The 16,350-nt window shown below is 37.5% G+C and overlaps 3 protein-coding genes across 7 annotated transcripts; 1 reads left to right on the top strand and 2 right to left on the bottom strand.

The window, feature by feature from the left end:
• Positions 1 to 243: 243 nt before the first annotated feature.
• Positions 244 to 3,196, top strand: LOC111791061 (ATG8-interacting protein 1). 4 transcript variants are annotated; one of them, XM_087122353.1, is made up of 3 exons: positions 244 to 403; positions 927 to 1,776; positions 2,787 to 3,196. In XM_087122353.1, the coding sequence occupies exons 2-3, from the start codon at positions 964 to 966 to the stop codon at positions 2,883 to 2,885; spliced, it is 912 nt and encodes a 303-aa protein (XP_086978479.1). In that variant the 5' UTR covers positions 244 to 403; positions 927 to 963; the 3' UTR covers positions 2,886 to 3,196. The 4 variants fall into 4 exon arrangements, with proteins under 4 accessions (XP_086978479.1, XP_023528016.2, XP_023528014.2 ...); XM_023672248.2 differs by having other exon boundaries at positions 2,784 to 3,196; XM_023672246.2 differs by having other exon boundaries at positions 284 to 483; positions 2,784 to 3,196.
• Positions 3,197 to 3,720: 524 nt separating this feature from the next.
• ANTR2 (Major facilitator superfamily protein) lies at positions 3,721 to 9,657 on the bottom strand. The gene is made up of 11 exons (XM_023672906.2): positions 9,330 to 9,657; positions 8,415 to 8,935; positions 7,578 to 7,685; positions 7,298 to 7,453; positions 6,868 to 7,083; positions 6,260 to 6,469; positions 6,000 to 6,137; positions 5,360 to 5,461; positions 4,949 to 5,014; positions 4,782 to 4,866; positions 3,721 to 4,174 (listed from the first exon to the last, which is right to left on the bottom strand). Exons 1-11 carry the CDS (start codon positions 9,382 to 9,384, stop codon positions 4,077 to 4,079), a joined length of 1,755 nt encoding a protein of 584 aa, XP_023528674.2. The 5' UTR covers positions 9,385 to 9,657; the 3' UTR covers positions 3,721 to 4,076.
• Positions 9,658 to 10,662: 1,005 nt separating this feature from the next.
• LOC111790171 (U-box domain-containing protein 33) lies at positions 10,663 to 16,154 on the bottom strand. Of its 2 annotated transcripts, none has more exons than XM_023671007.2 (9): positions 15,045 to 16,154; positions 14,805 to 14,926; positions 14,554 to 14,675; positions 13,992 to 14,096; positions 13,326 to 13,734; positions 12,973 to 13,113; positions 12,038 to 12,562; positions 11,172 to 11,939; positions 10,663 to 11,051 (listed from the first exon to the last, which is right to left on the bottom strand). In XM_023671007.2, the coding sequence occupies exons 1-9, from the start codon at positions 15,304 to 15,306 to the stop codon at positions 10,869 to 10,871; spliced, it is 2,637 nt and encodes an 878-aa protein (XP_023526775.2). In that variant the 5' UTR covers positions 15,307 to 16,154; the 3' UTR covers positions 10,663 to 10,868. The 2 variants fall into 2 exon arrangements, with proteins under 2 accessions (XP_023526775.2, XP_086978744.1); XM_087122618.1 differs by having other exon boundaries at positions 12,973 to 13,110.
• Between the last annotated feature and the right edge of the window lie 196 nt (positions 16,155 to 16,350).

The following is a 16,350-nucleotide window of genomic DNA, read 5'->3' as shown; positions in this document are numbered from 1 at the left end:
TAATTAAAAAATTAAAAAATAGAGCGATATTATTTATATATATATATAAAAAAGCAAATATTAGTAAATAAAGTTCCAATTTAATAAATAGAATAAAACGATAAAAATAATTAAAACAAAATCTTAAAAGAAAATAAATAAAATATATATTAAAAAAAAACCCTTCCGTGGATTGTGCCTCGAATCAAACTCACCTGCTATAGCTGTTACGCTATCAGTTTTGTAAATCTATTGTCACCGGTAACCGCCGGTTTCCATCATTGCTTGGCGGGGATTATTACTTTACCCCCACATGTTCATGTCCCAGTCCTAATCCCTTCTCCATTTCCCGAGCCAAGTTTCATCCTTATCGTTACGTCGACGCAGTCTCCGGTCGCCGCTGTCTTTCATCTTCTCTCGCCCCGTTCGTCTCTTCTTCTACTGTTCTCTGCAACTCTTGATTGATTCTTTTCTGTTTTCTCGTTCGGTCGAGAAGTCGTGTCGGTAATTCTTAATATTTTTTTTTAATCTGTTTGATGGATGATCCGCTCTTTCTAGTGGTTTTGATTGGAGTTGTTGCCTATTGGTAGGGTTTTAGATCCGTTTGTTGTTTGATCTTGCATACTTGAATGGATGAATATACGACCTAGATATATGATTGTGTGTATGTATGTATGTTCTAGATTGGTAATTTATATCTTTGTAGGCCTAATTTCTCTTGATTAGATTGAATTGTGGAATCGCGTTGTAAATTAGAGTGCTAAGCGGGATGTGTCGATCACTCGTCGAATTGACGCGGCACGAGGGAGTTGTCTTCTAAAGTTACGACGAATTCCTTAGTTCTAAATACCTCTAATTGTCGTACCGTTGAAATTGCGTCTGGAGTTGCGTTTTTTTCTTCCCTCTTCTTTTTAATTGAGCTGGTAAGATATTTTTTCCTTTGCCAGATTCTGTGAGGTTGGAATACACGAGAACTCCCTTAGAATGGCAGATAATGATGGAGAAGAGAATAACTCTCGCGGAAATGGATGGGAAGTTGTTTCACTCACTGCGTCGGCATATGAAGCTGCTCCTAATGTGAAGGAAAGCGAATCGACTGATGAAAATAAAAGCAATTTGTACGAAGCAGAAACTTCCCATGCTTTGTTTATGTCTAGGCACTTCGTATTTCCACCGAATCAGCACGAGAATTTGCCATTGGAACCTGATAAGAGTGAGATTCACGATGATCAAGGAGGGAAGGAGAATGTGGACTCTGATTCTACTGCTGTAGATGGCGGAAAATCAAGTAGAAAGAACGAAGATGTCTTGAATATAGAAAGGTTGGGTGAGACAGATGAGTTTTCAGGGATTGACAAAACTACGGAGAAAGGCGGCAAGCTGTCTTTTCATGGTGATGAATTTAGTGAAAATACAACGCTACCAGATTTGAATCTGGTTGACAAGGAGCAGGATCCCTTTGATGCTCCTACCTACAGTTCCTTTCATGGTGAAACCAATCTCAGTTCAATGACAAATGATGAAATCCCTCCATTGGAATCTAACGATCAAGTCCCGAATCCAGAAAGCTTGGAAACTCATAGACTTGATAGTAAAAGCAACAAGTCCAATCTTCCTTGTGGCGCTTGGTGGAAGAGAAGAGCTGCTAATTTATACTCTCATGCAAAAGAGGCGAATGCATTTTGGTCCATTTTCATTGCAGCAGCTGTTATGGGACTTGTAATACTTGGGCAGCGCTGGCAGCAGGAAAGTTGGCGGACCCTGCAACTGAAAGGGCACATTAGTGTGAACGATCAGGTATATTGATTATTGTTATTTCCGTTTGATGGCATTCTGTTTATCGTTCAGCTTCTTCGTTATTATTCTGTATGCATCTATTCTGTTGTGTACTTTGAATTTTGAGTTCCAGATTTAAGTCTATAGAATAGATTTCAGAATAGGAAATTCAAGTTCAATCTCAACAAGAGCCATGGTGCTGACAACTAGGTTCTTAAAATAGCATCATATGCATGTTGAGTTAAAATAGTTCTCTCTCTTATCTTTGTTTACATCTTTCATCCAAATTGGAGATTAAATTCTGAGATTTCCTACATACCCTGCTAGCTTATTATTCCTTTAAAGATGCATCTGTTGCTTTGACTTGATGTCGAACTGCTAGGGTTAAATTTTACGAGCAGAAACAATGCGAATAAGCTTGTTGTAGCCAGAAATTCAGGGACCTTCCAACAATGAAACCAGTTTTGTTGAGTACCAACAGATCCAAAAGCTAATTCCAGTTCTGATTAGGGGAACTCATTATATGGTTGTAAAGCCAAATTTTTATCTTGCCCACTATGTGTTCTAACTTCTAAGCCTCATCTTTGTAGCCGTTGAGGAAATATATGGGGATATTCATGTTAAAGTTTCTAGTTCTTAGTTTAGGCTGTTCGCGAATTTAAACTGATATGTTCATAGTGGTAGTTATCTGTTGCAAGTCACCGTTTTTCGAGTGGCGTTAAAAATTTTGGGTTGGTCTGCTTATTGGCTTTTGGACTTGGCAACTACACACAAACCGTGCCATCAAGTACTCATTTATTAACAACTTGCTTCCATCATTCCCGTGTTCGTAGCAATGCAATGAATTGTCTGATTCAGCTTTTGAGATGGTAGTTTAAAACCTACTTGGTTGCTTGCAATTGCAACTGTTGGTCGCATCATGGCTATTAGAAATGCACCCTCATGCCTATTTTAGAAGAGATGTATGCTTCCTTCCTTTTCCACGTTGCCTTATTGCCTTAATTTCCATGATACTGTTTCAATTTCAGAAGACAAACCGAGTGCTAGGACCAATAACTCGACTTAAAGACGTGATCATGGGTGGCCAACGCCGTGGTTCGTCCATCAAGTTTAGCCCCAGTGAGTTATAAGATGATGATGGTAAGTGTAGAAAAGGAAGAACAGAATGAAAGGAAGAGGTTCGATGGTCGATTGCCCAAGTGTGTGCGAGCTTTCAAAATTTACAGAGTGCTTTGGGGAAGATGTTCGAAGTTTGATTGTTTAAATCATATTTCTATCTTGGTGGTATAGTACCATATTGCATTGTACATTAGCTTAATCCATTGGGTGAAATGTAAGTTACAAAGGTCATACCTATATCCCTCTCCCTAGGGGTTCATTTTATTTCGACTCTGTTGAGAACGACCCTTCATATCAGATTGAATGACACGTTTATAGCTCACTGCTCAGGGTATTGTTCACTTTTTTTTTTTTTTTTTTTTTTTTTTTTTTTTTTTTTTTTTTTTTGCATGTAATTGGTAGCTGAATTGAAAGAAACCAGATAAACTGATCTAATCAAACTGGTTTGGCCGGTTTGAAAGGTTTGGGTACCTAACCTTACTTGAACCAATCTGTTCTAGGTTGTACAATCATGTCCTCCAATCTGTTCTAGGTTGTACAATCATGCCGTTTTAAGTTTAGCAATCTTTTAGGCACGACGAATGAAACATCGTGATCCAAGATCTAAAAGAAAGAGGACCCACATCCTCCGTGTTCTATCTTGCTATTATCTTTTAAATTTTGGCATCAACATTTTTCTTTATCATAAATTAACAAACAAGTTAGTTTGGTGGTAATTTTACCCTAAGGTAAAATGTTCTTGAATGATGGTGTACCAGCACTGCAAGTATAATGAGACAGCTACAGTAACTAACAACCATCGTAAGGTAAAAAGCTAGAAAGAGCAAGAGATGACAAAAAAAAAAAAAAAAAAATTCTTCTGCTCTTGTAGTTTTATGCCGCACACTATCAAGGGGAATAAACTCCATTATATGGGGACAGTAAAAAGTAAAAGCGGGGGTAATTTATATGCGGATATTTTTTTTTTTTTTTTTTTTTTCTTAACCATCACTCTTTTTGTTCTTTTTTTCACCCTTTTTGGAGCCAACCCAGAAAGCTGTTGCTGGGAGAGCTATAGCTATGGCATCGGCAATTTTATGGAAAATGAAAAATTGAAAAGCCGTGTAGGGTGCTCAGACTTGCCTGTTTTTTCCTCCATTTTAAATTTAGCATTCTTCTTTCTTCTTCTTCTTCTTCTTATCCCTTCTGCAGAATGGGGCCTTTTAATCAAGAACCTTCTCTCCCGTTGCAAAGATATTCCACACTAATGTGCCTATGATATACAATGCAACTGACACCTTGAATACATCGTCCCATGAACCTGCGCCAACCCAAAATCTCGTGATTCAAAATCGAATTCAATTACCTTAAATAATGTTGAATTGCCTTCATAGTTGTGTCTATGATTGACCTCTCCATTCTTTTCACATTGTTAGTTAAAACAATGATGTGACATGTCTCCGACCATGTCTAATAGACACGTCATTTCATTGTTAGTTTACTATTATTAATGCCAAAGACTAAATAAAATAAAATTTTAATGTTGAAAGATGGAACAAATACAACCTAGACTAAATCATTTATTTGTAATCTTTTATTTATCTAGGAAACCCTTGCAAAAAAGGAAAAAGACCCTCAACTTACAAGTTTGTGTTCATTTGGTCGGGTAAATTTTAAAAAGTGTAATGGGTCGGTTAAACTTATTAGATACAACATTGAGAATTTAGAAGTTTTATTAGACATAAAATTATATTTTTATGTTTAATAGATTAATACATCAAAAAAATTAATATGTTAAGAGTGTTTTAAATATAAAATTGAAAATTCAACGACTTATTAGACATTTCCACGATTGAGACCGAAACAAACATGAAAATTCAGGCATAAAAAAGAAAAGGAAAATACAAGAAGAATAAAAGTCAACAAACCTCGCTGGAGTATGTATCCTGTTGCAGCAGTACCGACGACACCCGCTAACACGCCGGCCGTGTTTGATAATCCTAACAACACTCCCTGCGTATGAAAGCAATTTTTTCTTAAAAAAAAGAAACGGCATGATTAGGTAATAGTGAATTAGCAGCAGTTTGTAACTCACAGCATATCGTGGTCCAATGTCCTGGTGATTGGAGTAGAGACCCGACTGTGAAAATGCATCAGATCCCTGTAAACAAAAGTTCATTAATCAAACCAATCATTTACAGTCTAAATAATATTATTGATATTTAATAATTACTTAAAATAATTCTTAATGATTAATATTCATTAATTAATTATACTTATTATTTTTCATCAAATTGGATGAGTTGTAAAGCTCGTTGTATAATAATATCGTGGATTTTAAATGTGAAATCTTATGAAACAGATAAGAATATTAAATATTTATCCTTTTCATGTTTGTCTTCTTGGTCAGCTAGTTCTGACAGTTTATGTAGTTGTCCTTTCTTTATTATTTCTAATCAATCGAAGCTTAAGATGAATTAGTTTATATGCAAGAAAATGTGAATACCTGACTGCATGCCATGCATAATACTGCCATAGCAGGTGTTCTAACATGACTCAGCTGGCTAAGGAAGAACGCTGGTCCCAGAAATCCAATAGATTGCATAATCTGCATCCAAAAACATTCTCCTCCGTAATTATTTAACACAAGAACTGAGTAGAAAGTTCATTAATAAACCTGGGTGAACAAGGCTAGTATTCCTACATTTGATGGAGTAGAAATACAACCTAAGACATTTATTTGTACAAGAAGAAAATATAGTTCATGGATGTATCAATCCAAGGTCGACGCTAACAGATATTGTCTGTTGTTAGGGAGAGGTTTCTACACTCTTATAAGAAATGTTTCATTCCCCTCTCCAACTGATGGGAGATCTCACAATGCAGTCAGATTGAAGTGCATCTGGTACTATATTCGTCCATTTGAAAGAATCTATGTAGGGTAGATGTTCAAGTTAATTATGGTATCGATATTTAGAGTTAAACTTTGCATCACACAGTACAAACGAATTAACGTCTAGCAGATAACCGAGCAAGCTAAATGTGTAAATCTTTCTGAAGAAGTAACTCATAAAACTGAGAACCAGAGCACAATCCCTACCGTCATGTAATTACTTGAAACATAATTAAGCTGGAAAGAATCTTGCCTTTCGAACTGTAGTGATGGAAAAGCCCCTGCTCACTAGCGTGTCTGCCATCCATCCTCCTATATTTGCAAAAACAGCCATGGTCAACCATGGCAGAACACAGAAGAGTCCAGATTCGGTGAGGTTGAACTTCAAAACCTGAGACAATAACAATGAGAGAACTCTTTTACGATTTGATTATTCACTCCTACAGTTACTTTCTGCTATGCCTAGATGCAAGTGTATCATCAGCCAGAGATAAATGCTGAACCCTGAATTACCTGATTATAGTACGTGGGCATCCACGTCAACAGAATGAAGGTTCCCCAATTATGGCAGAAATGGGATATGATAAGAGCCCACACAGGTGCTTTTGATAAAATTAATTTCCACGGAATAACTTCCACGGGCTCCTTCGAAACGCTTCCATCAAAGATAATCCTTTTTTCCTTTGCACTGAGACCTGGATCTTCTTTTGGAGAGCTATATGCCTGACAATAAACCAGTATGAGAAGGTAGGAGTGCTTTTTTCTTCCTTTTTTGAGATGGGAAATAGAAAATTTTCATTGAGAAGACCACAAAAGATAATGATAAAGGCAAAAGGAGACGTTTGATTCAACAAAATGAAATGGAAAAAGCAAATGCAACTCAAAGTTTCTGTTTTTTGTTATAACCTAATTTTCTTTCATCCTTTCATTATGCCCAATATAACAGGAAGGATTAATGGCCATATATGTAATGATAACTCAGCATATCTCTTTTCTCACTGCCTAGATCTTCCTTCATGATGGCTGCATAAATTCAATTTTCTCTAGTGGAGTGGAGAACTATTCACTTGTAACACGTAATGTTAAATTTATAATATAAATGCAGAAGAAGCAAAAATTACTTTTCTTAGCCACAGTGCAAACCATATACTTCCGAGAGAACCAAATGAGTAGAACACAGACGGCCATCCAAATTTGTTAATTAACATTGGTGAGAAGGCCAATCCCGTTACAGAACCGAGATACATGCCACTGTACACTAGTGCAAGTGATCTGCTTCTCTCTGATACGGGAATCCACTTTGATATAATATTGTTCATTGCAGGCATAGCAACACCCTGCAAAGAAGGCACATAACACGAATAATGAGTTCTATCAGCACTCAAAAACAGTCTTAGTTCAGATTAACTCTTTCAGATAATGTGATTCAGCTGACGCCAAAACTAGCTTGGTTAAAAAAGTTGAAAAAGGAATAAAGATGCTCGGTGATACTGATAATGATCATGATATATTAGTTGAACACATGCACAAAAGTAGAGCACAAAAGCCTACCTCACCAATTCCCATGAAAGCACGCATCATAAGCAGGAAAGGAAGCCCAATTCTTGCAGCAATTGGTGTCAATATAGTTGCAATTGACCACCATATTACCCCAAAACCCAACACAAGCTTCCCACCAATTTTGTCTGCCCATATCCCCCCAACAATCTAACCAATCAAATATAAACACGTGATATTTGATATACCTGCTCTATCTCCAAGTCTAAAACACTTTAGTAACAAAAAAAAAAGTTGTCAGGAGAAATTTTGGGTTGATCAACTCTAATCAAACCTGCGTTAGAAGATAGCCCCAGAAAAAAGATGACTGGATCAAGCCAACTGTTGCACTGTTCCAATTATATTCTTTCGACATTGGGAGTATGGCAATACTCATGTTCACCTGCAGAAATTTGTTCAAACATTTAGCTCACAAAATAAGTATATTGATGTCACTTACGCCAGCCTATTGAGGGCAGGTAGTAGAACCGTGTTATTGACATGTTACAGAGAAATTATAAAATAGCTGCTTTACAAAGATACCATTTTTTCCGCAAAAAATATATGCATGTGTTTTGATTGACTGCCAACTATATTTGTTCGTTTTGACCCTTGATCAAAGTACACCGAAACAAATAAGCAAAGCAGAGTGAAACACTGGTAAAACACACTTTGTACTAAAATACTTTAGATCAAATGCTCCATGATTACTAACTTCTCAATGCATGAATGCCACATCCTATGATTCCAATGTGATGTTTAATGCTCGACTTTGAACAATTCGAGCTTATTGACTCACAATATTCAAGCATTAGTCACCATCTAAACAGAAAGTATATATTGATCAAGCAAGCCTTAAAACACTAAAGTTATAGATGACGTTTAATGTTATTAATGGTACACCATTGGTGGACCATTGATCACCACCATTAAGAGAAATCTACATTATCTCGTTTTCTAAAATGGATTTAATACACACGATATTCTTGTACACATTCTCTGATTCGACATGAAACACCAATTCTTGAGTAAACAATGACAAAGCAATTGAAAGATAGTCCAATGGTTCCATGTTCTTCAAGCTAAAAACAAATGACTTTCATTCAAGGTGTGGGAAAGGCATAGTACTCACACGATCCATATTGCATAGAAGAAAGGCGGAAAAACAAAGCAATACAATCACCCAGCGTTTTGGAAAATTCTCCCACCAAGGCAATACCATCTGCTCATTGCCTTCGATAAAGAGTGCATCACCTGACCCCTCTGCCAATGCCAACGCATCCACATCTCCTTTTGTTATATCAAAGTCATTTGAATTGTAATTAGCAGAAGTTCGGTCAACCTTAACATGCCGAGACTTTTGGCATTGCAGCCAACTAGGTCCACTCGTTAGAGTGCAAGCACTAGTCAAGTGAGGATAATAACTGCATTTAGCAGTTTCATCTGTACGAACTCCCAGTGGCTTTACAAGTTTCCCGTCTCGGGTTATAGCATGAAGAAATGTGGAACATGAGATTTTAGGAGAATAATTATTTAGTCTCAGACCAAGAGACTTTCTAAAAGACAAATTTGGCTGTCCATATTGAGCTGCAATGATAACTGAACGTTCTACCGCATGGTGAGAAGATGATTTCTCTGTCTTGCACACTTTTCCTGCAAATACAAGGGTGGACAACCAAATGTGTTTTCTCAACAGTGGCCATTGAATTCAAATAAAAATTTTAAAGAGAGAAAGAACCAAATAACGAACAGGACTGGCAATTGTCACAGTAAATATCCGCAGCTACAACAAATTTAGCGTGAAATTAAGCCTAGTTCCATTCCACTACATGCAAATCGCTTCCGGTCATCACTCACTCGTGATTAAACCTCGAGTAAACGAAATGCAGAAGAACTTAATGAACTCAATGCAGGTACAACAGCAAACAAACATTCATTAGCAAGTATACACAAGACGCTTCAAGCAGGAATGAGAATAACATCAACACTAGAAATTCAATTTCGAATATGAAGCATTCAAAGTAAGACGAGAATAACAGAAAAATACCTGAGCCGACGAAGGAACCGAAATTCCGATTAGAAACCAAACTTCCGATAGCCATTTCCAGCGGCAAAAAAGAGGGAGAAAAAAAAAAAGCTTCAGAAATGAACTCAAATTGAAGAAAACCACTGCTGTTGATGAAGAACAGAGCGCATGGTTGAGATATGGTGAAAGATTATCGTAATATCCGCCCCTCAGCCTGTAGCCTGCAAGCTTCTGAAGTTCTTCGAACCGTGGAAGATAAGTAGTGGTTTCGGATTTAGAGATTCGTAATATTCCCTACTCCTTTCGATTTCTCTCTCCTCTTAACTCTTGCTCTCTCTCAACTAGCGGGAAGAAATTTGTTGTGAAGTGACAAAAGTAAGGGATAGAAGATGGACACGTGGCAGACCACTCTTCTGGTGTAGTGGACGGATTGAAAAGACGAAAAAGCCCTTCTATTTGACTCTTTGAATGAGTTGGCCTCTACCCGGACTTATTTGTCAATTGCCACCATTTTTATTTTATTTTTTTAAAATACTTTAATGTTTTTAAAAATTTAAATTCAACGGTTCACGAGTCTTATATTTTTCATTTTTTCTATAATTTTATGTAAAAGGCTTCAATCATGGTTGTTCGTATAAGGGAAAGGAGAATCGTATGGTCGCCCTTTCAAAGGTTATTTAAGGGCCGATCTAATCTGTCTCGATTTAAATACTCAAAATTCAAAATTGGTAAGTTATTAAATAACTTGGTTCTTATATGTTTTAGTTGACAGCAAATATGGTAAAATTAGAGGATTTGAATTTTTATTTATCCTAATACTTGTATTTATCTTAACGTGCGTCGAGAATATTTTTACGTGATCTTATATTTGACGTGATCTTATATCATTAAAGTATAGATTATTACTAAAAAATATCCGAAGAAAATAAAATAGCCAAAGAAAAACATATACTTTATAGTTTGTACTTTCTTACTTTTATCGGAAAAGCGATAATTTTAATCCATATTTATAAATTTATATGCATAATAAAAATTTATTTACAACAAAAGATTTACATCATTAAAAAAAAATTTATTAAATATAATTTTGAGATAGAAAGTAGAAAATGAAAAATGAGATAGAAAAAATCAAATTGTCTTTTTAAAACTACACGAACTAAATTATAAATTAAAAACGGAAAAAATGAACAAAAACATAATATTTAAAATTACAAACATCATTTGATCGTTATTGGTAGATAAACGTCTAGAGCGTCTCGTTCCAAAAAATAAGATAAACGTCTAGAGCGCCTCGTTCCAAAAAATAAGATAAACGTCTAGAGCGTCTTGTTGTGAATAAAGGAAGCATGAGAAAGGCAAAAATCCATACATTGTTATAAACAAATGGCATGCAGCTTCATGTTTTATTTAACACGAATACCCAAAACTGTACAAGCTTATAGAAAACATACTAAAATATGAAGAAAAACAAAAGAGGGCGACCAATATGAAAGAAAAATAGTTGCATCACCTTCTTTTGTTCATTCAGTCATATTATGGTGACCGAAAAATGGGAACGTTTTAGTTTTGTTGGAGCCATTCCTGGATAGCAGAACGAAGAGCACGGTTTGGGACGAGGTTGCGATGCTCGAGCCTACAGTTTGTCATTGGCGAAGTATCGTGTCCACTGTCTAGCCATCCTCTCATGGCCTCCGCTTCATATGTAAAGCCATCTGCAGCCACATGTGGATCCTGCATGACTTCCTGTGGATTTGCATATGGGAAAAATAAGTTAAGCCTTGAGATTAGAGGCTTCGAGCCGAATTGCCGAGAAAAGGAGTCGAAGATCGAAAGTTAAACGTGCAAGGGGGCAGAATGGTTTACCTGAAAGATGGGACAGATGAAATAAGGGGGAGGTTGCAAGTGTTCTGCAGAACCGAGCTTGATAGACAATAGCCCCCCACATGAAGCTCTCATTGGTCCAAGCACTCTCCAGACATCGGTAACGAGATCGGGGCGGCTCTTTCGGTTCACGTCACAACACCTCAATGCCAATCGAGCAAGCTGTTCGGCCTGCACGAATGGCCAATCTCCTGCTAAAGGATCCAAAATGGATTTTAGCTTTCCATTTTCAATTGCATTTTGCACTTCCTTTGATATCCCCATTGCAGATCTACCGGTCAACAACCGCAAGAGTATTATCCCAAATGAATATACATCCGACTCTGTTGTTAGCTCACCAGATGAAAGGAACTCAGGATCTGTGTAAGCAACCGTCCCCTTGGGGTTGTCGGTTCTCCAAACAAGTGTTTCGTCGTTGTTTAGCATTTCATCATGTGACAATAAGCGACAAATTCCAAACTCGCCAAGCTTGCATACATAGTTTTCATCAAGTAATACATTTGCAGGTTTCAAGTCACCATGAATGATGATGTGGGGCTTACTCGAGTGAAGAAACATAACGGCAGAGCATAACTCAGTGGCGATGCGTATTCGTGTTTGCCAAGATAAAGGGGGAGTGTTATCCTTGCAGCTGAGCCTATCTTCGAGGCTTCCATTACTAAGGTATTCATAGACGAGAACCAAAGCTTCAGGACAGGCTCCAATGAGCGTGACAAGATTAGGATGTCTCATCTTACTCGATACATCGACCTGATAAACCGGATAAAACAGAGAAATCGCCCCGAAATCAAATAACTTTTCCTATATAGATAATGACATTTAAACAAAAAATAAGAGAGAAGGTTCACCTCTTGTTGAAATTCAGAGGGTCCTTGAGAGCTATCAGAATGTAGGACTTTTATAGCCACCATCGTATGACGTAAAACACCTCGGTATATACTCCCATATCCCCCTTCTCCAATCTTCAGGGAGGGATCAAAGTTTTGAGTCGCTTCCTCAATCTCCGAAAAAAGGAACTCGGTAAAGAACTGTGGAAGGAACCGGCGTGTGGATTGATTTCTTCTTCTAAGCTCGTCTGCTTCTCTAAGAGCATTGTCGCGTTGAATCTCCAATTCCTCTCGCTCTCTTTTGTAACTCTGTAACAATTCAACAGCAGAAAGAATCCTTTCCTCTAACTCCTTCGCAGTTAGATCAGATTCTAAAAGTTCTCTCTCCAAACTTGCCTTCTGATCTTGGGCCATCCGGAGCTCTTCCATCTCTTCATTTAGTTTTGTCTTTATACTTTCAAGTTTTGCATTTTCCTTGACTAGTTCTTGTTCAACCTCCTTCCTTTGCTTCCGTTCTCCAGAATATAACACTTCTGCAGCTTTAACCTGTATATTTGTCAATGCAAGAGCAAAATGTGTTGGGATTATACTGATTAAGTAGATTGGTGTAACACATTACAAATGACTCAACGGATAACAGCATCTACCAACTATTTAAGAACAAAAAATTAGTAAGCAGGATATTGGTAGGCCTCATTCCTTGTATTATCCTCATGGCCCACCTTACTAATCTTTGGGATACAGCAATAATTCTACATAATAAAAGCTCTGGGGACAAACACCAAGCATCCCATCCCAAGCCCACATCTCACATGTATTTGATAAGATTATGAAGAACACTTGGCAGAAATGGGTCTAATATTTCAAAAGCAAAAGCATTTCCAGTCTTTTTAGCATCAAAGACATGTGAAGAACTTAATAAAGATAAATGCTTTTATTCAATATATCAATCTCACCCTGCGTAGAGCATTAATGGTTTCTTTCTCAGATTTTCCGCGTGCAATTGCTTCGAAAAATGAATCAGGCCTTGCATTTGCAGCCTCTATCATCACCCGTTCACATTGATTGTAAAGATAATCACTGGTCTTCGCATCCTGCTAAAATTGGAGAGAATTTTGCCGGCTGTTTTTACTTGGGGTTAAAGAGGGTGGATTGCAGAAGAGAAAAAAAAGAACAATGCATCACCAAATAAAGAAGTCAAACTCATATTGCTTTGCATCATGAAGATATATGATGACTAGTAATACTTCCCAGCACATTGCGTTGACAAGAATTAAATTGCATGTATACTTGCAAGAAATATAGTTACCTCCAGCCAATTTGCACATAACTCAACCCTGGAAGGTGGAGAAGGAGCCATATTAATCACATCATGAGGAGAGCGTATGGAATTGTCTGACCTTTCAGAAGGACTTCTCCGTGTTACTAAACCCCATCCATCCGAAGCCCCGTTAACATCCAAGTTTCTGGCAGTATGAACCCCATTCATATTATCAGGAGAAGACGGATTTAGTGTGCTCCCTCTAAAATGGTCAACAAGCAATGATCTCCCTCTAGGACGTAAATCTGAAGATGGACATCCAACTTCCCTGCTATTAAACTGTCCCGGTGGTAGTGACAGAGATCTCCAGGGGGAAATTTCTGAGGATTCAGAGTCTGGACTTGTTTGCGGTGATAAGAAGACAGTTTCTACTTGAGCTCCATCTGATCTACCATCCCTAGTAATTGCATTATTAATCAGATTATCAATTCTGAGATTTTAACAAATATCAAGATAGACTGTTTGTAGCTCCAAAGCCATTTCATGCAAAATCTTTTGAGAGAAACATCGACTATAAAGCAGTGAAAGAGAAGTTGAATCTTTTTCTTTTGGAATTAAGATGATCAATGTAGTTATCGCCTTATGGGTAGACACATGCATAGAAACGTGTCCAAATATCTAAATAAATCTGCAAAGCAGCAAGCAGCAATTAACCTGGTGCAGATGAGGTTCCCCTTGCAAATAAACTCAATGTGGCAGAAGGCAGGTGCCTGCGAACGCACGTAAATGGCTTTCTCAGACTTCAGATCCACCATTCTCCTACAATATTTGTCATTATGTTAGCAGTTCTAGTTTAAATATTTGTCATTATGTTAATAAGCTCTCATCTCTATTAATCAATCAAAGCAATTGCCTGCCAACCTGAACGATGATCACAGGGCTAGTACATACAAGCCTCATTACATGGAATAAAACACTCGTTATAATTTCTATATATGCTTCCTATAAACGTGGAATGAAAGACTCTCCTCAAGGACTATCAGCATTTACTTGCCCTTCTTTGCATAAAACATATTTAACCACTATTTTTCTGAACCTAGCAATGTGGGTAAAATGAACAAGAACAGCGGAAACGCGTGTAACATGAGGCAAATCTAGGGAACTAATATGATCCTCATATTGCAGTTAAAAATCTCCAACAAAAAAAAAAAACGTCACAGTTAGAGATCTAGATGAATGTATATCAATCCAAAAATGGCTATAAATTGGCTTGCACCTTGAATAACACTTGTCTACAGCTGCTCCCATAACAAGCTTTTTAATCCTATGCAGGGAAATCATATCAACTATTCCCGTCTCAACACTCTTAGCTTCACCACATAATTTCTCGGCACGAACCTGTTTAATTCAAGGTTCATATTAGGAAAATAGTGAGGAGGTATAAAATTAAGAACAAATTGATGACAAAGCCAGCACCACACCACAAGCCTGTGATGAAACAGGGGAAATAGACTGAAAGATACATACCCCTTCTTGAAGACAGTACAGAATATACTCATTCATGACCCTCAGCAAATTTTGCTTCTCAAACTTGTGATATGCTCTCACTTCCTCTTTCTGCAATGAGTTTGCTGGAAATTTGGTTCCCACTGGCCAAGGAAAACAAGTATAATCACACAGTCAAAATTTGATGCAAACATATAAGTACAAGTTTCTTCACATAATCCATGTCGTATTCAGATCGTAGTCGTGTAAACGTAGACTTACTTAATGGAGTCATCTGTGCAGGGACATGAACGTGGAGGAGGCAAATTTTCTTCCCACGAGAGGAATTTAGTGCATACCTCAAAACTGATAAGCACTCTTTCACATCTTTCCCAACAGCAACATAAATAATATCATCACTAATAGCTCCCACTGGCTCTTCTACAATCTCTCTACTTGAACTGATCATAATTGGCGAAGTTTCAGCATAGTTAGTTGGACCAGCTCGGGGTGTAGCTTCTTGCTTAGAACTCACAACCGCCATGACAAGACACTCAAGGAAACTGTCCAATCAAAACTCCATACCCAACAAAATATTTCTCCACCGTTCTCTCTAAAACCATGTCAGATCAACTAGTAAATTTCCATATGGTACAGTGAGCTAATTCTATGAATCCCAATCAGATAAAGTTACTTTTGCTTTTCTACCAAAAGTATGAACTTCTTTCTTGTTTCAGCACCCTCCCTCTCTCCGTCTCTGGTTCGCTCCATCTCTCTATCTCACCGATTTCATGATGCTCGTGAACAATATGAACTCAACCATCACAAATCCAGTGACTCAGTACAACAAAACGAGTCAACAGCAGAAAACAAGCTCAGCGAGACACGAAATTCAACAAATTAACGAAAAAAGCTACTCAAAAGTCGGACCGCGAAGAGAAATTGGAAGCATAATGGGCATGAAAAAGAGGAAAAAATCCTTTTCAGAATTGAACTGTCAGTTCTAATACCGTTTACTTCGGTAAGAAGAGTCGTTTGTCTTTGGCGCCAATGAATCAGCTATGTGAGCAAAGAGAACGGTGCTCTCGAATTTACTATGCAAAGCAAAAGAAATCGAAAGCAAATATACAATATCAAATCAACTGATCGCGTCGTCTACTCCATCCATTCTCTTACCGCGCTCCTCTCTCGAGCTTTCTGCTTCGCCGCTTGTCACGATTCGCCGATTCGTGGAAGAAGAAACGAGAACCTCCAAATTTGATCGAGCTGAAGTTCAAACAAGACTGATCTTGGAAGATTTGGAAGCAATCTCCCGTTTTCCAACATCATTCTTTGTGAATTTGGAAGAACTTGCCACATTCCGGATGCGGACAGATAGGGGATAGAAAAAGAATCCGTGTAATTGCATATATATTGGTTAAGATTATAACATTTTAATTAATTTGGTTAACCAACGTAAATATGTTTAAGTCATAATTAACAAAAAAAATAAAATTAACTAGCCCACTTAGTTAAATATTAAGTGGGCCGTTCGGAATTTGGGCTGGGCCGTTTGGAATCGCGCGCGGCGTTTCCCGCCATTGTGTCT

The sequence above is a fragment of the Cucurbita pepo genome, chromosome 3 (assembly GCF_057944985.1).
Source record: "Cucurbita pepo subsp. pepo isolate OVF chromosome 3, ASM5794498v1, whole genome shotgun sequence".
NCBI classification, from domain to species: domain Eukaryota; kingdom Viridiplantae; phylum Streptophyta; class Magnoliopsida; order Cucurbitales; family Cucurbitaceae; genus Cucurbita; species Cucurbita pepo.
The sequence above is the reverse complement of the archived record's forward strand: the minus strand, read 5'-3'. Positions and strand labels throughout refer to the sequence as shown.

Bases quoted from the DNA above. Each gene is read 5' to 3' on its own strand.
- LOC111791061 (XM_023672248.2), top strand. From the start codon at position 964: ATGGCAGATAATGATGGAGAAGAGAATAACTCTCGCGGAAATGGATGG. The intron at 1,777-2,783 runs GTATATTGATTA...TTTCAATTTCAG, and splicing joins ACATTAGTGTGAACGATCAG to AAGACAAACCGAGTGCTAGG.
- ANTR2 (XM_023672906.2), bottom strand. From the start codon at position 9,384: ATGGCTATCGGAAGTTTGGTTTCTAATCGGAATTTCGGTTCCTTCGTC. The intron at 5,015-5,359 runs GTATTCACATTT...TTTTGTTTACAG, and splicing joins TATGCATGGCATGCAGTCAG to GGATCTGATGCATTTTCACA. The intron at 4,175-4,781 runs GTTTGTTGACTT...GGGTTGGCGCAG, and splicing joins AGGATACATACTCCAGCGAG to GTTCATGGGACGATGTATTC.
- LOC111790171 (XM_023671007.2), bottom strand. From the start codon at position 15,306: ATGGCGGTTGTGAGTTCTAAGCAAGAAGCTACACCCCGAGCTGGTCCA. The intron at 14,676-14,804 runs GTATGTATCTTT...TGAATTAAACAG, and splicing joins TGTACTGTCTTCAAGAAGGG to GTTCGTGCCGAGAAATTATG. The intron at 13,735-13,991 runs GTTAATTGCTGC...TGCAATTACTAG, and splicing joins GGGAACCTCATCTGCACCAG to GGATGGTAGATCAGATGGAG.